At 40.5% G+C, this 23,469-nt stretch overlaps 1 protein-coding gene across 3 annotated transcripts in view; it reads right to left on the bottom strand.

The window, feature by feature from the left end:
- CALCR (calcitonin receptor) overlaps positions 1-23,469 on the bottom strand; it is a 169,627-nt gene that overhangs the window by 5,149 nt on the left and 141,009 nt on the right. For 2 of the 3 annotated variants that reach the window (XM_057432491.1, XM_057432492.1), the window contains 5 exons: positions 15,145-15,298; positions 10,748-10,808; positions 10,583-10,649; positions 8,448-8,666; positions 1,024-1,065 (listed from right to left, as the gene is read on the bottom strand). In XM_057432491.1, the coding sequence (XP_057288474.1) occupies positions 1,024-1,065; positions 8,448-8,666; positions 10,583-10,649; positions 10,748-10,808; positions 15,145-15,298 (543 nt within the window). Of the gene's footprint in view, positions 1-801; positions 901-1,023; positions 1,066-8,447; positions 8,667-10,582; positions 10,650-10,747; positions 10,809-15,144; positions 15,299-23,469 lie in introns of those variants that run through there. The other variant, XM_057432493.1, reaches the window with a different exon arrangement.

Raw genomic sequence — 23,469 nt, 5'->3', positions numbered from 1 at the left:
TGGCAGAATTTAATACTCTCTGCCATACTGAAAGTTAGCAAAGCAGCCAGTAGCACCTTATCAATAACATAATTTGCTTCAAGTCGCTATCAAAACATCAGCATGGCCACATCATTACTTGGGATTTGGGGATAAACAGGAGTACAAATATCTCTTTAAGTTGACATACTGAGTGTTAACATCACAAAGTTTGTTCCATATCTAATTCAGCTGCTCTGATTCAAAAATAACTTTTTAAAGAACTTCCTAGCTTGGCTAAGATAGGTGATGTTTTATTTTGCTACAGCTGAATGCTCCTGATATATTTTTCTGCTAACCGCCTTTGGAAAATGGCTCACTGTAGGAATTTAAATGGTTCTTGACATATTTTAATCTGCTATTTTTTTTTTTTTGTTAAGAAAAAACAACCAAAAGGTAATGAAGTGGATCTAAATCCAGCTACAGGTACATACAATATTGATCCAGCTGTAAGAGAATGGGAGACATCTTCGCCTCAAGTGCTTTTATTTTTCAATTACTATGTGAAAAACACTGACCTTAAAAAGGCTAATCCTCAAAGGAGCGAAAGTAATCATACTCCTTCAGGCTCCTCTACTCTGACAGTGCTACAGGGGATAACATCTGCCATGGCTCTGACGCTAAAAGCAGCACAGGGCTCTCCAGGACATGCCCCTGCAGATCCCCACTACTTCTTATGGGGCACCCTCGTCCTTCCCACTATTCTGGGGCAGAAACAGAAGCAGAGTATTCTTCTTTGCTTAGACTTCCATCTCAAAATTGCAGCTGGTAGGGGTAGAATATCAGGCCTGTCCCTCTTTTAGGTAATGGTAGCACTCCTGATTCATCTGCTCAGAGAGGCTCAAGTCTCGCTCTGCAGAGATCTTTCAAAAATGCATGCTGCTGCCTGTTTATAGAGAGTAAAAAGTGACATGTGGTTTCAAAGTTTACAGTGTGGCATGATTAATGAACACTACTGTGACTATTTTTCAGGTTCCATTCATTTGCTATATTTCACATGCTTACCTCACCATTGAAGAAGCAGAATATAGTTGCCACAAGTAAGCCCTAAGAGAAAGTAAAAGAAAAGTTTAGAGATCAGAATATGCAAAACTTTTTTGGTGTTTGGAAATTTGGACTTCATGGGTACAAGACAAAAATCATTAGTCCACTTCCTCTGCATCGCAGAACCTTCACTTAACCTCCCCCTCTTTCACAGTTATCTTATTACATTCATTTTTTGTCTTTCAACATATTTTAACATTTTTCTATATCACTAGCTGTCCTGGTTTCAGCTGTAACAGTGATTTTTTTCTCCTTCATAGTAGCTGGTGCAGTGCTGCATTTGGCTTTAGTCTCAAAACAATGATGATAACACACAGATGTTTTAGTTGTTGCCAAGTAGCACCTACCCTGATCAAGGACTCTTTAGTCTCTCATGATCTGCCAGTGAGGATAGGCACAAGAAGCTGGGAGGGAGCAGAAACAGACACCTGACCCAAACTAGCCAAAGGGGTATTCCATACCACAGCACGTCATGCCCAGCATATAAACTGGGGTGAGTCCCAGAAAGGATTGTTGCTTGGGCTGAGCTGGGTATCAGTCAGTGGGTGGTGAGCAATTGCATTGTGCATCACTTGTGTTTATTGTCTTCTTTTTTCCCTTTTCCCTTTGAGTTTTATATTTTCTCCCCTTGTTATTTCCATTATTATTATTAGTAGTAGTAGTAGTAGAGTTTTTATATTATACTTTAGTTACTGGACTGTTCTTATCTCAGCCTGTGGGACTTACAGTCTTTTCATTCTCCTCCCCATCCCAGAGTGGCTGCATGGTGCTGAGTTACCAGCTGGGCTTAAAACAGGACACTAGCATTTATAGATTATCTAGTTTGGCTATGAAGTTATTTTTGTACAAGAGGCCTGGAAAAGGAAAATTAAACTGTTTGTAATGTAGGTCTATATTTTGCTTAGAGTGGAGTACCACACTGCACTGACCTTGCTGAAAAGCTGGCAGAGGACTTGTGTCCTATATGTTGCCAGAGTGCAGTTACCCCAGTTAAAAGCTCTTGGCCAAGAAGAATCCTTCTGCACCAGGAAGGCTTTAAATTGAACTGCATGTCAGGATAAATGAATTTGTATGTGTGGCATCATGATGGATGGAGAGGATGTGAAAAGAGGTATAAGTGGTTAGAAAAAGGAAAAAAAAGAACCAAAACACAACAGTTGAGTTAGAAGGTGGTGGTTGAGGGTGGCGCAGAAAATAGAGAAGAGAAATTGTAGATCAGAGCTGAGTCCTAAATGGCTTAAAATTAATTTAATTATTGCCACGGTGGTTCAGATAACATTTCACTACTGCTACAAGATTAAACAGGGTGAAGGTAGAAACATAAGGTGGGAAAGTGTGTAATTAGTAAGAGAAAATTCTTGCACATAGAGCCTGCCGCTCAGAATCATTTAGTTACACTGGTCCACATACTAACCACACTTGCTCTTATTAAAATAGTGTTACATAGCATCGCTGGGAGCCAAATTCCTTCATTTTAAATTACTTAGAGCAGTTATTATAAACTAAATGTACAGCAGTTTGTGAAATGGAGGGGAAAACTGCAGTACAATAGCTTGTGTTCCCAAGAGCTGCTCTGAAGGGCTTTACAGCTGTATCTTTTTTATAAACCCTCATTTAACTCATTGCCAGTTAAATTGTAGCTAATGCTTTGTTAAAACGTCTTGGACTCACAACTGCGTATTTTGGATGACAAAAGAAGGGTAAGAAATAACTGTTTTAACAAAATACGTATTAGAGATACACAGGCTGGTTTGAAGAGGTGCTAACCACTGCAATTTTGGCAATTATTTTACTCCAAAAATTTTTTTCTACCAGAGAACTTGTAACGTGACATGACTTCAAATATCAACACAGAAAAGCACGTGTGAGGAGGAGGAAGGGTAGACATAGTGAGAAAAAAAAACGTTTCTTTTCATGCTTTGGTAAAACAGTGAGTATTCTCAAAACCCTCAAATCCCAGTATACAATATACAATGCACAACAGATCGTCCATTAGCTCTGGTTCGAGAAACGCCACAGAGAAGTCAACCAAAACCTTACACCTTTAAAGCAGGACTTTGTCAGACCACAGACTCCTAAATGGAAAATTTATGCAAGGAGAGCAAATGCGTCACTTCCCAGGGGCCTATATTGATTTTTCTCTTGTGCTGCACACACTGCAGTAATTTGCAGAGTCTTGCAAAACATCTGCTGTTTTGAACTGCATGGTACATGGCTGCAGCAGGGGTCTTTTTGCTAGTTTGCCAAAGTATGTTTTTATTAACAGCAGTCAGCTAGCAAATGAAATGTATCTATCTTGATCTCCTCTGGGAGTAGGGACGCTCAGTGGACAGTCCACATGAGGCAGACATGAAAGACAGCAGGAGGAGAGGAAGAAGCAGAGAAATTTTTTAAGTCTGTTCTTCAGCAAAGGTGCTCAGGGGGAATTCGGAAACTGCAGTTCACCTAAAGGCAGAAACTGAACCTGAACTATTGAAGTGAAAGCATTTTCCATTTCAGTTCCTGTATAATACTTGAATTCCTCTTCTACACCCTGCAATTGCTCTACTTGTCTTCTGTTGTAGAGTGCTGCTCCCTTAACTAGCATTTTTTCGAGCCAACTTCAGACAGAAAAGCTAAAGAGGAAGCTGCGGTGATGCCTCGTATCCCTGCTAATTGCTCTTCTGGTCTGGAGTGAGTTGAGAGCACATCTGGCTCCTTGTTATTTTGAGACCATGTAGATGGTACATCTTGGGCTGAAGAAATTATTTTCTCCAGTTTGTCTTATATTATGTCTCATTGCTCTTCTTGCACTAGCAACAGCCCTCTGGGCTCTTCCAGCGCTATTTCTATTTCCATTTTATCATGAAGTTTTGCCCATGGCTCAGTACTACTGGTATCTTCAGCTGTAAAGCTATAGACCTATCAGTAACAGACACAACTTTGTCTTTTCAGAGTCAGGAAGGCTTAGGATGATGATAATTTTACAATGCATCTATTAAAACATGTGAAAGACTGGATGTAGGTTATTTCATGTAAGGCTTACAGGTTATTTCTCGTACCTCTTTGACATACATCTTCCATGTTATCTGTAACTGCTGTTGTTTTTTTGCTCAGGGTGCAATTCCTATTGAGGATGGGATCTCTAGGTCAATTATCTCTTTCTGCCACTGTGTGGAGTTGTCAAACTGACCTGTGACACGTTGTCTGCTGCCAGCAGGATAACTTTGGCTGTGGTACTGAAGCCAGAAATGAAGAATACATTTATTGTAATATTAAGGCCTTCAATGCCTTCGTCTGAAAAATCTTTATTTCTGGAACTATGTGAAGACCAGATGAATGTGGCTTTCATCCAAATCATGCCTTAGGGATCGTCCAGAGTCAGCGTCTCTGAGACCTTCATGTACCTTACTGGCGCCATAGTGAGTTCTTCCCTATGTCAAAGTGCCTATACTGGTCCAAGGACATTCTTTGCTTAACAGGTATTTAATTTCTATCTCACTCTCCTAGAAGACATGCATCTTGAAGAGAAGTTATGGTAATTTACTCAGGTTAAAAAGAAAAGAAAACAACTTAACAAGCAAACACTTCTGCAGACACTGCAAAATTATACAGGTTTTTGATACCTCACTTGTTTTTCTTCTAGCTTATGTCTCCGTAAAACAAGAAGTTATATATAGACATGCTTATTCCTGTTACTCCCGAGTATGTCCATGGCATTAGGTTCTGCCCTAATTACACGCTGTGCTGCTGTTTAGGCTTTAGTTGGATGATATATCCATTACTAATGGTAGAAGATGATGGTACATGTAATTATACAGGTGGCTATGCTATAAAAAAATCAGTTTGTGATTCTCTGTGTGGGCTTTGGTCCATGTCCATTCTCTTCTCACCTCTGGATCTGAATGGACAGCAAAAAAAAAAAAAAGGAAAAAAGTGTGGCCAAGATTTTTCATAGAAGTACTTCCCATTCCCATCTCTCTCATTTAAGCAGAGATAAAGAGCTTTGAGAGAAACAGTACTGTGTTCCTCATCCTCTTATTTCACAGCACATTCATATGGTGTCTGAGGCAAAGGACTGTGTTATAAAGTGTTCATTTATATTAGGTTAAATAAAATAAGCAAAGCAAAGAACATGTCTGCAGTTTCTGCTGCTACTGAGATGGGGAGATTGTCATGAGAGGGCTGAAGATGGGAGCCTACCTGCTGCAAAATGATGGAGACATCCCACGAACCAGAGCTCACACTTTGCTGCTTCTCTTACTCTCTGCTGGAGATTTCATTACTGTAATTTTGTACATGAATTTTGCATACAAAAATGACACTTTATAATAACTATCTTTCAGAAAAACATTTTCCCCAATTTTTATTGGCTCAAGATATTAGAGAGTTCTGAAATTAGTAATAACGCAAAGAAAAAGAACAGTAAGTAAAAAAAACACACCAAGAAACCAAACACTTATGTTTTCAAAAGCAGTCCTGTGATTTCAGCTTTGCACAGAAGGAGAAAGTGTTTCTGTTTGGTTTGACATCACAGAGGACACATTTATTTTTTATGACTAGAGTGTTGGAATGGAAGGTTATAGGCTTTTTAGGGAAGACAGGACAGGCAGATGGGGAGGGGGTACAGCTATTTAATGTCAATTATATGCTAGAGAGTATGGAACTCTGTCTGGGGACAGATGATGAGCCAAAAGAGAGCTTGTGGGTCAGGGTCAAAGGAGTGTCGTGTCCTGACTAGAAGGAAATGCAACAGGAGGGCCAGGAAACCTCCACGGATGGATAAGGAGCTGCTGAGAAAACTCAGAAGGAAAATGGAAGCCTATAAAAGGTGGAAGTGAGGACAGGTGGCCTGGGAAAAAACAGGGACATTGTCCAGGAAGCTAAGGACCGGGTCAGGAAAGCTAAGGCCCAGTTAGAATTGAGTCCAGCCAGGGATGTCAAAGATAACAGGAAGGGCTTCTATAGGTATGTAGCAAACAAAAGACAGACTAGGAGTAATGTGGGCCTTTTCCAAAAGGAAACAGAACAAGGGATGCAGACATACAGCCATATTAAAAAAAAAACATGCTGCTTAAAATGGTGTGCATTGATTGATACAATTGCAAAAAGAGCAGGACAATTCCAATCCAGACTGGCTTCTGTTATTCAGAAGTGACTTTAGCAGAGGAAACCTAGCACATAACATCTCAACATGTTGTTTTTCAACTGTGAAAACTGTATCATTACACAGTTTCTTGTGGGAACAAATTCTCTCATTCATCATTTTCTATCCTCTGATTTTTACGATACACTGCAGTGCTTGTTTGCACCATTTCTGTATACATGGACAATGTAACTGATATATCAACCATCATGTTCACTTAAAGCAGCGACGTGCTGGTGAAAAACTGTCTCTCTGTTTTAGAAAAGTCATAAAATATTAATCGTTTAACCAGTACAAGAAGCGGAGAATGTATTCTATTTTCCACCAAAACACATGATAATTGCACCCACGAAGCCTACTTGTATATGATTGACATGCCACGGGATGCAAAAACTGACAGACTGCTGCTAGCTGATGGAGAAGCAGGCTGTGCTGCTGTTTATGAGAGCAATAGCTAGCAGGGAAATACAGCCGTTACACAAGCTAATACAGTATCTGCTAATTACATAATCAGTCTTAGAAGAAAATGAGCACCAGAGGAGTTATTAGGTAGCTGGCTATCTTAAATATGCATACAAGAAATGTGTGGGAAAGGATTAAGGAAGTCTGGTTTAGAATACAATTTAAAACCTGCTCTAAGGAGAAAAGGGAGAGTCATATTTGGCTGCAGTTATCAGGACAACTCAATAGCCCTCCTGAAAGGTCAAATTGCACATGCTGTCGGGAAGCACACTGAGATTATATTGCAGAGTGTCAAGAGCTCTTCTATGAGGTCTGCATTGCTGTCCTGGTCTGGGGATAGCCCTGGGTGGTCTGTCTCCCTTGGCATGCCTAGTGGCCTCTTTAGGCACAGTGGCAGTGGGGCATGGGCAGCCCCTACCATGTGCCCATAACAGTGCCCCCAGCACCATCCCTGCTGCTGAAATGAAACAAAATGTATTAGCAAGGGGCAACTGGGGTCAACAAGGCATGGAAAGACAACCACTCCTGATGACTGAAACAAGGGCTGAAGGAATCAACTGGAGATGCAATTGCCTCCTTTGATCCCTCACGTGATCCCATCCATCAGTACGACAATTACACAATACTTTGGCTTTGTTTATGGTTCTATTTTAACCTTGCTTGGTGACTTTCTATTGCATAATGATCATAATTAGGATTGTTAATTAAGATAATTAACATTCTTTTTGTAATTATCTGACAACCTCACATGATTTGAAAGATGTTTTAAGACTAAAATAATTACTGTAACACTTGATCTTACCCTAACTCACTAAAACTCTAGGCAAGTTGTCAACAGAAAAGTTATTTGGAGATATTCCTTTATAGCTCTTGAGACCAAAAAAGTGATGATGCAGGTAACAACAGAAGAAACAAATTCATTCTTTTTATGCAGAACTGAGGTACAAGATGGCATGCACTGTAAAAATAGACCTATAACTTTAGTTATTCTATGTACACACAGTTTTGAATGGATAAGGGTGATAAACCCATCTAAGATGACAGGATGGACAGATGTTGGTAGCATTATTTACCACTTCGCTTAAAGAAAAAGCAGAACTAATTTTTTTTAAGCTGTTTTCCTACTACAACATTAGAATAATTTGTGCATTTAGCTTCAGTATGAAAGGAAACAAGAAATGGGTCACTGTTCTCATCCATGTTGACCACTATTCACAAATGCATTAGAAATCTGCTTTTCCTAGTCAATATAGGACTGGATATATTAGAGTCAGTGAACCAGATAATAACAATGAATGATGCTGTATTTTCAACAGACTTATGAAATCAAAATGCCAGGATTATATTTTAATTTAAACTGCCTAATAATGTAATTTTAACTCCTAAATGAAGCTTCATTGTCTGTCTTCTCTTCTGTGTGTTGGCATTCCCTCTGTACAACAGTCTGTATACACAGCTAATTTTAGTATTAACCTCACAGCACCAGTTTCAGTCACTTTGAGCACTTGAACAGAAATCGCATTGGAACATAAAAGCCCTCTGATCTCAGTTTTCTCTCATCAGTTTACAGATAGTGTCACCTGATAATTTTACTACTTTTTTCATTGTTTCCCCTATCATTGTGCTTTATGCAGTGGTGCTAGACCTGCAAAGGCAGATAATGCAATAATGTGAAAGTGGTTGATAAAGAACCTCAAAATCACAGTCATGCTCAGTTTCAGGGCAAAACAACTGACAACAACATTTTTGGCTAAAGCAAGCACCTAACCTAAGCTGAAGTTACTACTGTATAACATACCTGGTAATGCATCAATATATGCATGATGTAATCATATATTTCTCCAGCGAGTCGGTTTTCAGGTCTCCAGGGAATGATAACAAACTGAATTCCTAGCAAGGGCACCAAGATTAAAGTGGCTCTGACAGCTTTCATATACATGTTGGACTCAGCACGGTGGGTATCTCTTAGCTTTGTCACCAAAACTCGGACAATGTTAAGCAAAAAGAAAAAATTGACCTGCAAAAGCAAAGCCATTATAGATGAAAGCATTAAAATTAAACAGACATTCAAAATAAAAATGCAGAGCATATAAAAGACAGTAAAACGTAACTTTCTAGTTTTATCGAAGCTCATAATGGGCAGCTCCTTGGGAGTCAGGCCTTGGGAAGTACTTTGAATGCTTTCAGAAAGGAGGTGTTAAGCTGTGCTGTATGCTTCCCTTAAGAAGCCTAAAGTGTTCAGTTCTAGGAAGCATCGACTGTTTTAACACTGATGTGGGCAAATTCAGGATTTCCAGGGAAAAATTAATCTCATTTTTAAGTCTAAAGTTTAAATGAATGGATGAACTTTCTCCTAGGAGTAACCATGTCTCTCTTCTGAGTCTGAAAGTCAACTCGGGTATCTTACTTCAGTCCACACTGAAGATGTCTGCAGCCAGGTGAGACAAACCCCAGCATGACTTTGGGGGTATGGGACCTATGGGGACACACAGTTTCTCTGAAGAATGTCAATGCCCAAATTTCATAGATATATGAGAAATTTCAGTTGAATCTGTCAGAATAATAAAACATAAATCATGAAGCTTTGGTAAAGCATTTCATCACTTAACTACTGAGAGATCTTCAACTGTTTTACATTCATGTCCTACTGGAAAAAAAAGAATAATAAATGACTTCTGGGGTCCCATTCAGCATTAAATCTAAACCTTATTCTCAATCCTACTTTGTCTTCACCTTCACTTTTAGAATTTATGGAGATAACTGAAAAGTAGAAAAGAGACTTTAAAAAGGTAAAAATCCTCAGCTTTTCTGAGTCAGTCTGTCACTATGGGGTTTTTAGTAGCAAATCACTGACAACATTCTGTAGACATTGACATCTTCACAAGAAAAATAATACTGGAAATGGCATAAGCACAGGCCAGAAATTATAATGCCTTATTTTTAGAACAGTTAAAGAGTGCTTTTTTTCCATAAAACCAGTCCCTTCTTTTTTCTTTGTGGCTAAGTTTTACAGACTTGGAGCGTGGTGGTAAAAATAAAGGTTGAATGGCCTCTCCTAGAAGTTTGTAGGCATTATAACAGCAAAAGAAATCAAGATTGAACCAGTAAGCCCACAATAGATATAGGTCAATGGGAGCAGCAGACTATCTATGTAGCAGGGAGGAATGGGATTCTTCACACCGCTGATGTGCAAGACTGCTTCTCAAGAAAGGGTAGAAACATATTCAGGTTTTTCAGCTATTAGATCATTCATCACCCTACTATTTGATCTCCAAGGTAATTACTGCAGGTACATCCATGCAGATGTTTGCAAGCAAGAGACAGCTCAAAAGCTGAAAGTGTATCTTGTATGACATACTGAGGATGGCTTGGGTGAAATAAAACCCTTTCTGCACGTTTCAGGAAAGTCAGGGTTACTGTGTAAAATAGCACCACTGGCACAAGGTGCTATATACATACACATTGCTGAGCTGCACTTTGCATCTTGTCCTTCTACCGAGATAGTCCAGTCCAGTCCCTTCTCTGGACTAGTGAATCTCCCTACCTTTAGGCCATACCAGTTCAGTGACCAGTAAAACTTGTGCTGAGCAACCAGCCTGCACTCAGTTCACCCCAGCTAAGGCATACCTAAATGTCTCACTGATGTCATATAAAGGCAGTACATTTATCACAAGTTATGCTTAAGTGACCTCCCTTATTTTCAAAATCAGTTACTGATTCTGTTTGCCTTAAAATCTGATTCTTTACTGTGAGGTCTCCTTATAGGAGTTGGTTTTGAAAGGTATTGTGCCTTTGTAATACTGAGTACAGAAAATCTCTAGCTACTTTCAGGCTTTGATCAAAACACTTGAAGTACAGGATCTTAGCTTCTGTACAGGTTAGCAGCATTCCTAAAATAATTATTAAACTATTGACGGAAAATAATATTCTTACCAATAAAGCTGCCATTACAGGTCCATGGACAATATAGAGCAAGTGCGTGTCAACACTCATCCAGCAGCTGGAGGGAAAATACACCATTAAAATTTATTTTTAACTCAAATCAAATTCATTACACAAATAATGCTAAGTTCCTTCAAAACCAGGCATACTACTCACTTGTCATTGAAGTATCTGGCTCTTGCAACAGCGTGAATAGATGCTGGCACTAAAGGGAACCCTGAAATGATTAAAGTTTAAGATCAGTCTTGGTATATTTTTAGTGTGAATTTCATGTGCCACACACACTAATGAGGCTCTTGGCCACAGAACACAAGCATGTGAAATCACAGCTTTCAGGAAAGAACCGCAGTCCTATCATTCTGAGTTCCCTAGTATTACTTCAACAGTAAGATGCAAAAGGGAAGGAAGTTTAAGGCAGGCCAAAAGGAGAAGCAAAGCCCACAGGCTGTGTTCTCCTGGGGTGTCACAAAGCTGCTGCCAGGCTCCCCCACACTGCTGCAGCTAGTGCAGCAGAGAGAGGTGTGAGCAGCCAGTGTGGGAAGGATGCAGGGATCATTCAGTTCTCAGCAGAGTATCCCCTTGGGAAACCAGAGACACTAGTTAGAAGCACGCAAATTACTATTGAGCAAGAGAGAGGCACACTACCTCACATGCCAGATTATGGAGCAATAACCAACAGAGTGAGGATCAGCTCTTTTGGAGCCTAAGGCAAGACAAAATGTTCGGAACCAGGTTTTCTGGGGATGGGGATTTGTGATATATTCTCTAGCTTCTTAGCCTCTGTACAGCCAAGCCCACCCCAAGCAGCTTTATCTCAGCAGGGAGAAGAGCTGTGGATACCGTAAATCGAGATCCCCTGAATTATCTGTGAAGCCTCAGGGGAGGCCACTGATCTGACAGGCAGTTGATAGGAGCAAATTTGCACTGTGCCAGAGGCTTGGGAATGTGCTATGTTAACAAACTGAAAGCCTCAAATTATTATTTCCAGCCTGACATTAATAGTGATAATCTGGTCCACTGCTGTCCATCTTCCTTCAGCTTGCTTGTATGTTGTGTCCCTCTCCAACAGGGTATAAACCTGGAACTGGGGAGTCTGCATGATTCTGCATGAAGTTTGTGCAACCCTGCACATACAGACAGCTGACCAGTGGGGAGATAATCTACTGCCTTGTCTGTTCTGGAAGAGAGCTTTGTGGACATCTTTGGTGATACTGCTGCCTTTCCCTATGAACCATGAACATTTTCCCTGAGCTTTGGGCATTCTACAATTATAAATATAAATGTGTGGAAAAGTCCTTCTGATACCTTTATTAGTCACAGTGAAGAACACGGCTGCTTGTTTCTTCAGCTGTTACGTGATTTCATAAACACTTTTAGAAGAGACAGAGAACCCTTAGCCAAAATCTGGGGAAGTCTCATATCAGAGCACAGGCCAGCTAATGCAGGAATGAGAATACAGTCAAAAAAGTATGTAAATAGGACACTGATGTCTCCAGGTATCTTTGAGCAGCAGCTACTTTACTGCCAAAAAAGGTTCTTACTGCAGTGAAACTCATGAGGACAATGCAGCTGTAGGAGAACAAACTGGACTGCCTTCTCCTTTATATATTGTTAGAAAATGATTGCTTGGCCTCTGGCTGCAGAACGCCTTTTTATGGGGGTGATGATGCACGGCAGAACTAAAAGCTCAGAACAGAATGAAAGGAGCTTCCAGGCTCAGGGTGAGCTTATGGGATTGACAGTTTGAGAAAATCCTTTTCATTTGGAAATGGAGCAAGCCTGGGCCAGTTTTGTTGACAGACAGATTGAAGTGCAATTTTAAAGGGGCCTTTCTGTAACAGCAAAAATTCTTCATCTGAAAGCTCTGGCCTGGAGTATCACAAGTAGTATGCCCCACATGATGCCAAGGGACCTTTTCTCTTCTGCTAAATGCATTAGCCTAGAATATTTGGCTCAACAAACTCACAAGGAAATCTTAAGATGCAACAGAAACTTTTCATTAGTCAGTTATGGGGTAAGAAGCTCATGGCTGTCTACAGCTGATATTTCCAGCTGCAGGCTGGATGGGCACTTGTAGGGCTAGATGTGCTCTGCTCTTGTAAAGGGCCAAAAGGCAGAGAGTTAATGAGAAGTGGAGCACCAAGGTTTGTTGGGTTTTGGTGGCATAATGTGTACTGCTCCGGGGGTCCCACCAACACATGGTGAGCAGAGAGTAACCTAGAAAAGGTCTTATCCCAGTCATCCCAGGAAAGTTATGGCGTATCTATCCCTTTAGGTAAACGCCAGGTCCTTTATGACGCAAACTGGCAATTATGTTTACTTGTATTTCCAGTTGAATTTGGAAGGCATTTTGTTTCAGCACTGTCCAAGTAAATAACTTCCTTTTCACTTTGTATGGATGAGGCTGCCTGAAGCAGCAAGAGTGGACTGTAGCTGGATGCATACATTTGATACTGCTTTCTTGCTCTGCAAAAGGGTGATTTCCTGACTCAGTGAAACAATAACAAATGAGAAATGACATCCTCAGCAGCACTTCCCAGCAAAGGGGTCACCTGAAGGCATCAGCATTGATATACATCTGCCCATGTCAGATTCTATTCAATCATCTCAAACCTTTTGTAGAAATCTTTTACACTTGCTCAGACTTCTATTTTCCTTATAAAGATATTTTACAAATGTCATTAGTTATTTTTTCAAATAAAATAATCTAGATGGTCTTGCATAGGGATTAGTTATAACAACGAATAATGAGTAACTTCATCTTGCGTTGTACATTTACGTTGATCTTTCAAATTGTAATTCAGAGCACAGCCTGCTCTGGTTTCTCTGCACTTTTCTTTGGAGCAATGTATCTCTCTCCATTGATTAACATAGCTGGATGTTGAAAGTCAGACTGTGTGATGACTGCTTCTGGAATCAGTGGAATTACACTGATTTATGAAGCTTAACGGGTGGCCAGATAGTCTTGGCTAGATCATTTTACTATTAATGATTCCTACTTTAGTTATGACATGCTAATGATTACCTTTTTCGGGTAGTACTCATCTAATCTAATGAAAAAGGCTGCTGGCTTCATAGCCAAGAGTTGTGTCTATTTTTATTAACTTTTTCCTTCTCAAGATATCATCATCCTATTACCACTGCCACCATCCTATTTATTTTCTGGGCAGTGCTTCAGATACTGATGAGTTTCTTATGACATAACTTCACTGAATTACCCACCATGATGCTAGTGCCATTCTCAGCAACATTATAGCTAGCTCATGAGCTTTCACGGCAGCCTAGCTGTCCCAGTTGCATTAAATTGCACTGCCTAAATTGAATGTCACCTGAGAAAAATATGTTTATGACCATTTTCCTCTTGCATAATTGGATATAGAAAGACACTATTTTGGGAAGGCTTATGTTGCAAGACATGAAAATGGGAAAAGCTTTATCTGGAAAGAAACATTTAAAATGACTCCTGACGTACGGCTGCCATTTCAAAAGCAGAGCCCCATCTGACTTTGTATATCCAAATATTCTGAACTATGAAAACCTTATGACAGCACAGTTGCTTGCTCCAAGAGGGCTCAGCTATTTAGATTGACAAAGTCCAAAAACTTTGAGTCAATTTAGGGTTCTTCAGGAATGTTATCTTCATTTAAGAGTCGATGATGCTCCATGTACTTCTAATTTCAAAAGCACAACAGGTTCTTCTCAGAAAAGATGGCATTCTTATAAGAAAAAAGAGTGATAATGGCATTCTGATTAAAAAAAAATAGTTCTTACATGCCTTAGAACAATCATATAAACTAGAAAATCATGCCAGTTTTCTAGGTATCTAATGTAGGTATCCAGAAAGCACTAAGTCTTGAACCGTAAGAGGCAAGTAAGTTACCAGGCTCTTATATGAAAATTCAAAGAGGGGAAGAACAACCACTTACTTAGGACCTGATATTGGATGCCCAATTAGTGGTTGAAGTCAGAGTTTTGAAGTTCTTCAGAACACTCAGAACTGGGTCATTTTTCTCTGATTGAATTAATTCCTAATTTTTCTCTGTTTAAGCAGTAGGGCTACTTATTTTCCCGCTGTTAATGAAATAATGTTGAGCAAGTATAACACCTCCAAAGAGGATGGAAAATAAAGAGTGAATTCTATCTGTTTCAGGCTGCAATTGCAAGAGATGAATAATAGTGAACTATCTGAAGTGCTGCGGATAGGTACCAGATTAATATTTCTCCACATAAAGTGACAAAAATACACAACTTCTGTTCAGAAAAGAGATATGTTTGGATAGAAATCTATTTTTCTCCCAAAGCTTTGTTTAACAGAACTTAAACATTTCTTTCAGCCAATCCCAAGACAGTTCAAATAATACATACCAACTCCTGCTGATTTTTCTAAGTCTCTAGGCCCACCCAAATAAATGAACTCAAATGTAGGACCCAAGAACTCAATCTTAAACTATGAACTAGTGGTGTACATACAACAATTCAGGTGTGTTAAGTACTAGAAGAATTCAAACATGTGAAATAATTAACCATCTTGCTATGAATTATATCATACATACCCCAGCCCAGGAGGTAATACCAGTGCAAACGCTGCTCCTCAGCAAACACTGCCACCACAATCAGTGTGTGAAGATAAATGCCTTCGCAGAGCATCCAGAAGTAGTTGCAGCCCAACATGTACTGATGAAAGAATTGCAGGACTTTGCAGCTTACCTGTCAGACAAATGAGATAATGTCACACACCTGCCAGCATTTTGCATTTAAGCAGGCAAAGACAAATGTTACTGATAGGAAGCTAAGTGGAACAAAAATCCCCAGCTCTTGCTAGGTTTGTTCAGTACCTATCAGTGACAGGGACTTTAAACTTTTATAAATGAGGTAGATGGAACAAACAGCTCTCACAAGTTAAGATAGAAAAAAAAATATGCTAACAGCACTCCAAAAAGTACCACATAACAGAAAATCCCCCTCAGATGTCAGTAAACCGACGGTTTTTAGAAACCAAAACAAGCAAGCTGTTCTCGATGTGAAAGAAAGGCTGTGAAGAAGATAGTAACTTAGAATTCCAGTTTGGGTGATTTCTTTTATTTTTGATTGAACTTTTCTAAGGTTTGTTCAGCTATCCCATCTCAGCCAGAGTTACTTACTCTGTAAATTGTACCCAGCTCTGAACATACTCCTTTGTGAAAGGCAAATGCTGCTGGCAATGGAGATTTTTCTTTGGTAGGATACCAGGGATAGTGGCTTTGCCTCTTCATGAGACGACAGCTTTATCTTATCCAAATAGCAAAGCAACACAGCTAAATGGAGCTGGTGAAGTCGGGAAGTGGCTCCCACCTGCAGTTCAGGTGAAGTTGCAGACACGCACCTTGAAAGAGACTGGCTTCAAAATGCTGGGAAGCGGTGAGCAGATGGTGGAGGGAAGTGTGCTGTGTCCACTACTAGTGAGTAAGTGGGGGGCAATGCCATTTTTCTTCTGAGAGGATCTCATGTCCATCTGCCTCCTCAGAGAGAGCAATGAGGTCCTCCACATGGGCTTCTAAGCCATCAGCATCAAGTAAGGCCAGAAGGAATGGAACGGCTTTGCTGTGCCAGCACTGACCCACTGTTCCTGGGGAAGCACCACATGCTACATGGGAATCTGAAGTCACAGAAGTAACGGCAAAGTGACAATCATCATTTGTGGCCACAGGAAAATATGCTTTCCCCTGAACTTCTGCAGGTATTTCCAGATGACCAACTGGGCTGTACTGAGATCACTTTAGGATTTATTTGTCTCTTTAAAATATCATTTTGGCAGGTCAGCAAGTAGAGGACTGTCTGGACTGTTCCCTGAACCAGAAAAGCTTATTAGACATCCAGTGCAACACCTTCTGTTGCTGAAAAGCATTCCCAAAGCAACTGCCCAAATGTGCATTTATTCTGTTTCAGTATTTGTGGTGCAGCTTGGTGCTCACGAAAATATAGGCTTATTGATAGGTTATGATATTGGATTCTGACAGGATTCACTTGAAAGACTGATTTTTATTTTTGGTGATTCATTTTTTCTCCTCACCACACATGGCAGAGCAGACATTTGCATCTTTTTTCCACGGTGTCTGAACAGTTCTTATAAACTATGCCCAAGAAGGGTTGTAGAGTGGTTTGAGAAGGTTAAACAAAAAAAGGAAGAAGTATTCACTCTTTCTTCTGCTGTCAGGTGTGTTCACTAAGGTTCTTAAATTATCCTTGGACTGTTTTTCACGGGTCTGGGTCAATGTGTTTTTTGCCTGGTTCTCTTGCCCGTACTCAATGTAGCCTCTCAGCTGGTGGTTGGCCTTTCTCCCTTCTTCCCTTATTAATCACCCATCCCCACAAGGGCTGCTTTGACCCAAAGGCACTTCCAAAAGGCTGCACACACATTCAGGTGGCACCATCCCTGACATCAGCCAGCTACCCCAGACTAAAAGTCAGCAAAAATTCTGAGCCATCACAGCAGTTTTCCAGACAGGTTTGATAAAATCCACCAAGTCCCTGGTTTGGGCTGGGCCAGCCCCATGATCCTACTATGAGGATCTGCAAGGAGGAGCTGCAGGTCAGTGGGCTGACCTGAAAGCTTAAGGCTTCATTTCCTGTGGGAATGATGTGGGGTGCTTTGGCCAGTGCCAAAGTTACCCAGCTTTTCATCCAGCCACTGGGGCTCTGGGCATGGTCTTGTACTACAGCCAGGCAGCTGGAGGGGAGCAGAGCACAGCCATTAAGTTCTGCAACAAAATCATGGCATCATAGAATGGTTTTGGTTGGAAGAGACCTTAAAGATCATCTAGTTCCACCCCTCAACTGGTGTCCCCCCAGGGCACACCAATCCGTGGTATGTTGTCAATACCTGTCATTTCAACTTAATGCTTTCACCATTTCACATTGCTGAACTGAAAGAGAGATGACTACAGAGTATCCTTACTTGCCTGACAGCTGTTTGCACTGTTCACTGACTCTCTGAGCAGAGACTGACCAAACATACCTTCCATTTGAACTAAGCCAGTCTTTGCTGCAACTTTTATTTGCAGCTCAAACAAAGGCACACATAGAAAGCACACTGCCTGAGAACTACATACCTAAATTCATTTGCTTTATTTCCCAACATTTCTTCCTTTCCTGTACCCTCCATGTGAACTGTTACTTGTGGCTTTAAAAATTAAATCATATACCTGTCTTTTAGAGTAATAGCCATGCAGACAGCTTATGACTGTTCTGATGAATTTAATCACTTCCTATGCAGTAAGTTAAAGAAGTAAGAATACCATTGGCAAAGCATGAAGGATGGGAGTGATTAGTACTTACATCCATAATCACATTAATTTGAGAATGAATCTGATAAAATTAGCATAAAGAATTTAAGCACAATTTAGACGTTTTGATGCACTGAGATGAATTATGTTAAATTCATATTAATCGAACTACAGCAAAAATAAGTCTTATGAGCTAACAAATGCAGCACATTCCATTTGTGGCTAAAAGTGACGCAGTGGAAATATTTTACTACAATAAAAAGAGAGTGTTCAGAGCAGGTAAAAGAGAAGAATCTGTTTCTACTGAGAACTGGATTCATGCACTGTATAAATAAAACATGAAAAATGTAACCAACATCTCTGCGTACATTAGTCTTTGCTGGGAAAACTGAGGACCAGTGAATTTTACAAAATGCTTATTCTTAGGGAAACAAGTGAAATAAAACTGCAAAATTATACAGAAGCAAATTTTCTACCGCTTCCATGCTTGACAACTGACTGTTAACTTTGGGTTAAAAAACATGCCCAGGTTTTGTCTTTTGCTGAAGTCAAATATATTTTGTTGCAAGTTGTTTGAGTAAGAGGCTCTGTCCTTGTTGTGTCTTGTATGATATGCAGCAGAGTCAAATCCTGGACTCAAAGGATTATCACAGCATTTTCACACTACAGAGTAAAATGTGAAGAGCTCTCAGTCTATAGCTGTGCAGATGACTGAAGCTAGTGAGTTTTCACTCCTAAGCAAGGCAGACTGAGAGGAAATAGCTTGTCCTTTCTAGTTAGCCCAGTAACTGTAACTTAGGCTGGTGTGCCCCTGTCTCCCAAACATAGGAATAATCAAATGCTCCTCTTTTTGAGAGACTGGAGACGGACATCATTCACTGCACAGGTTGGTGGATATGCAGCAAAGATACAATTACAAGGAAAGCCCCAAAATCTAGGTAACCACCTAAGGGAGAAGCTCTTTTGTGGTTGCAGGAGGATGGCCAAAAATGAACCCTTTTTTGGCAGAATGCAGCTTGGCAAGAAACACAATCCGTGCGCAAAGAGGCTGCCTCCTGCTACGTGTTCTCACTGCACTGATGAACACAAAAGCTGAGGGAAGTTCTTTACAGATCTGCAGAACAGCACCCAAGAAAAAAAAATCTCCTTTATTAATAACTTTTTGACAACTTTCCTTCCTCATGAAAGAACATGCAATGGCCCTAAATTCTGTCTAACTGCTCAGGGGCAAAAGGAGTAAATAGGAATACGGACAGTCATACTCTTCCTGCAAATCTTGCTAGGAGTCACGTAACTCTTGCAAACACCTCAACTGCAGTATGTAATGAGAGCACTTCAAAAGGATGCTGGAACCATTTCACAGAGAAGAAATAAAATAATTTATTCTCCTTTTACAAGAAGGAGCTAGAACAGGTGTCTATGATGTTTTGCAGGATATTTTGGCATATTACAAACACTGTTAATGTTCCAGTCCTATCAAAGGACTCCCAAAGGTCTATCTGCCTACGCAGAACCCTGCAATTGTGTAGTAATGGAATTGGCATGCTTGGCTAACTCAGCAGCCTCTCATCAGATGTAGTTGTCATTTCCCTCTCTCCTTGGTTATCAGTTAATAGGTTATGGACAGGAAGCTGCAGCATTAATTACCATCACTACCCTCTAGGGCAAATCAAACCAAAACACTCTGACTACATAAAACCCAGAATACAATCTTCAACCATAATAACAAAATCTAATGTGAAATAAACTGCTAATTGTTTTTGAGCAGGTCTTCCTAGTAATTCAGTCAGAGTAACAGAACTAACTGTGTTTTGACATAGGTAAGTGTACAGATTCCTGTGTCTCATTCCTGTGATGCTTTGGCTGAAGGGACGCAGGCTGGGAAGTTAGGGGGTCTGTGTTTTACACCAGCCTGCCCTATGGAAAGCAAGGATGGGCTAGCCCCCTGGTGTGTGTAACACAACCTCTCTTTTCAAATGCTTGGTACCCATTAAAATGCCCCCTGACTGGCATTTCAAATAAATTACTAAAGAGTAGACCAAACAGTGTTACTGATTTTAAACCAAGCCAGCTATATGGGCCACCTCTTCAGCTGTTCACTTGTTTGTTTAAAAGGAAATAAACATATTTGACCTTATTAGCCTGGTTCATCTTCACTTTTGTGAACCTTCCCAGTGCACAGCAGTGAAGGTCCCCCCCTCTGCTTGCCACAGAAGGCAGACATGATTTATTCAAATTCAGTTTGAAGGCAATACAATATAGTCTCAGATATTCTTAACCTAGCATTTTTAAGGAATAGCATAAAGTTTGATTATGGATCTATCTTACATGCTTGTTTGTTTGTTTTTCTGGCTATTAGAGCATTATTCTATGAAAATAGTCTTAAATTCAAAGTATCCACATGTTGCACAAATAAGCAATAAAAGGATTTTCCAAAGCAAGACATTGCTAAGTATTGTAGCTGTAAATCACTGGCTACCAGAACGTCATACCATTATACAATATATCTACTATGAGTCATCCATTAAATTGTGTTCCAGTCAGAAACCTGGCACACAGGGGCTTGGGCTATGATTAATGTTTTAATATACTTTTAAACCATTTACAGAACAAAATGTACACAGTTGCTCAGAGGGATCCTAGGTTTTGTGTTACAAGAAAGCAAAATATGAAATTTAACAATGGGGGATATTTTTAACAGCATCTGTGTTCATGTCTGTACTACAGCAAAGCAGCCAACCCAGAATTAGGCATTCTGGACAGGAATTAATATGACTATATCCACACATTGTTGGGTCCCAGCTGCTGTAGCAATTGCTTTCCCTGGGCTGTAGCTTTGCACTCTGCAGGGTGCTGTGCTGGGCTGTGCTCCCTGGCACATCCAGGGAGGATGTGCCAGCACTGTCAGCATGGCTCCTTGCCCGTGGCGTGCATCATGGCAAGCAAGCTTCACACTGCCTCATTATGCCCAATGCATTTTGTTAGCTTGGTTTCTGAGGGACAAAGCTTCTCAGGAAGGATCATAAGTATGAGCTGGACTGATGGAGCAGGACAGAGAGGCTATCAGAGAGGGACCCAGAGGAGGAGAAAATGGGGGCAACCTGGGTAGTCTAAGAAAATAGTACAGGAACTATTTGACCTGCTGTTCATTTGGACTCAAAATGGAGTCAGAGTGCTAAGAAGATCTGCTGCCATCTTCTCCCAGTGGTGGGAGGTAATCCACAATAAAAAGGGGTAAGAACATCAGTTATTCCAGGCACCTCTCCTCCACTATCACACCTGAGCAAGAGTCACTGGGCACACTAGGATGGGACAAGACAGAGGTTACTCAAACATAGATTCATCCAGGGCCTGGGCTGATTTTACAGTCATACCTGAGCACTGGGCATGTTGTTGCACCCTGAGCCAAACTAGTTTAAGCCAACATGGAGTGTACATCTGGGATATAAGATCTAGACCTGCAAAGGTGTTTCCTATGGACTTGCTACACATATAGTTTTGCTAACATGGATATAACCACTCCGTTATTCATTTAAATGCTCTGTAATGTATGACTGTGATTTGTGAGATTAAATATAGACTCCTAAATTGTCCCTCGTGTAGTCAAAAGATAATGAGTCAATAGAGGTGATAGAGATTAAAGCAAAACTTACTGCATCCTAAGGAGGTATCTAAAATAAGTCAGATGGATAGCGCCCTGAATGTGCCTTTGTCTAACTTTAGCTATGAAAAGAGCATGGGGCCACTAGCTTAGCTGTATCTACAAAACAGGTGTCCAAATGTAAGATGTACCTGACCTTAAATTCCTGTGGGTGTTTTAACTCTCTAGAAGCACTCAAAATTTGCTCCAGTGCCTTTCTTGAGGCAATCTGCTGACGGGGGGGGCACCAGTCATTTGAAGGTTGTTGGGCCAAGGGGACTCTAGGAAATCCAGAAAACATTCAGTTGGGTGTATGCAACATAAACCATTTAGAGGTGAAATGGTGAGGAAAGGAGCTTAATTATCCAAACAGATGACCTGTTATTGGTTGATAACTCATTCTGACAACTAAAGCTAAAGACCATGTACGTAATTAGCCAAAGCCTCTTAATTTTTAATTTCTGCTGACAGCCATTACTGTTTCTTCTCACATACTCTTACCCCATGTGTTTAGCTGTCATCTGTAAGGACATTTTGATGCTCTTTCATTTATTTCTCTGCTGTTTCAGGCTACTTCTGTTTGGCCTTAAATACTTTCAAGAGGAGTAGGGTGGCTGAGTCATGACTAAAAATGGGTTATAATATAAGTCTGCACAGCAGTCACCAAAGGGCAATAAAATAGCATAGTTGACATTCTTCCCACCTAACCTGGATGTCTGACTTCATGGTACAGATGTGTGGATTGAAGTAATCCCTGGTGAGGAATGAGCCCTCTGCTTTTAGCACACCTGACCTGTTTTAGCCACCTGAATTAGAGCAAGGCAAATGACCTCTTGGACTCAAGACACAGCTGCCTGCACTTGCAGCCATGCCATTTAATCGAATACATCCCACTGACAAAAATAGCTGTGGCCGCACAATATCAACGACAGTATCATGTTCTGGAAACATGATAGTACTGTCCTGAAGGGAACATTTTGGAAAATGTCCATCTTTTGAGGGATTTTGAAAAATCTACTTTCTGTCCAATTCAGATTCAAATTTCTCACATTTTAGGTAGACACTTTTAAAGGCACATGGTAAGGAAAACTTGGAGAGGAACCTCAAGTTCCATTTGGATTATCTTGAATTATTAGTTGCTTCTAAAACTACAAGGCAGGTTTCCAAACACAACTACTTTATATTCCCAGAGAAATATCAAAACCTAAGCTACTTAAATGTGGGAGGCCTTGCGTAGAAAACAGAAGAGCAGGAGTTCATTAGAAGATACCATGTCCGTACAGCGTAGTACAGCATCCACCAAAAAGGCAACTGCTAGCATTTGCACTCATTGATCTGGCATTTAAGAAGAAGTTGCTACTTGACATTTTTTCCACACCTGTGTTTTTAGTGGCTAATGACATATAATCTGTTTACTTTTCAATCTCTCAGATGCTAGGAGACAGTGCAGCCAGTAGAAATTTATGGTCACCCAGGTCCCACCCTGCATATTTAGGTTATCTTCACTTTGTAATTACAAACCTTTCCCATCATTTGAGGAAAACCAACAGGAAACATGCTAAAAAGCCTCAGTAAAGCATGGAGAACTTAATTAGTGTCAGAACTCAGTCAAGCACAGCTCCACACCGAAAAAGACTAACAGCCTTCCAGGGATCATTAGAGCTCAGTTCTGAGGGTCAAATGAATATACCTTTCTTGAACAGCAGTCTGAGGGCATGTCATGAATTTCAGCAACTCTGGAGTGAATTCTCTCATTTTGCAGACACAGTCTGTGTGTGTTTGCTATGACAACCTCATATAAAACCCTAGTGGCTGCAAATGGCCACTGTGCCAAAGAGCAAAATTGCAGTCAATGACAGCAAGACCAGGGATGCTGAGGTTTTGCTGATTCTGAAAACTGTCCTGGGAATACTGACTTCTCACTGCTACAGTGGCAGAGCTTCGGGATCCAGAGATGGCACGGGTGCTCAGTGATT

This window comes from Pezoporus wallicus, unplaced genomic scaffold (assembly GCF_028554395.1).
Source record: "Pezoporus wallicus isolate ANWC-B61680 ecotype Strahan unplaced genomic scaffold, APGP_CSIRO_Pwel_v1 scaffold_2584, whole genome shotgun sequence".
Taxonomy (NCBI): Eukaryota; Metazoa; Chordata; class Aves; order Psittaciformes; family Psittacidae; genus Pezoporus; species Pezoporus wallicus.
Note: the sequence above shows the minus strand (reverse complement) of the source record. Positions and strands in the feature narration are given on the sequence as shown.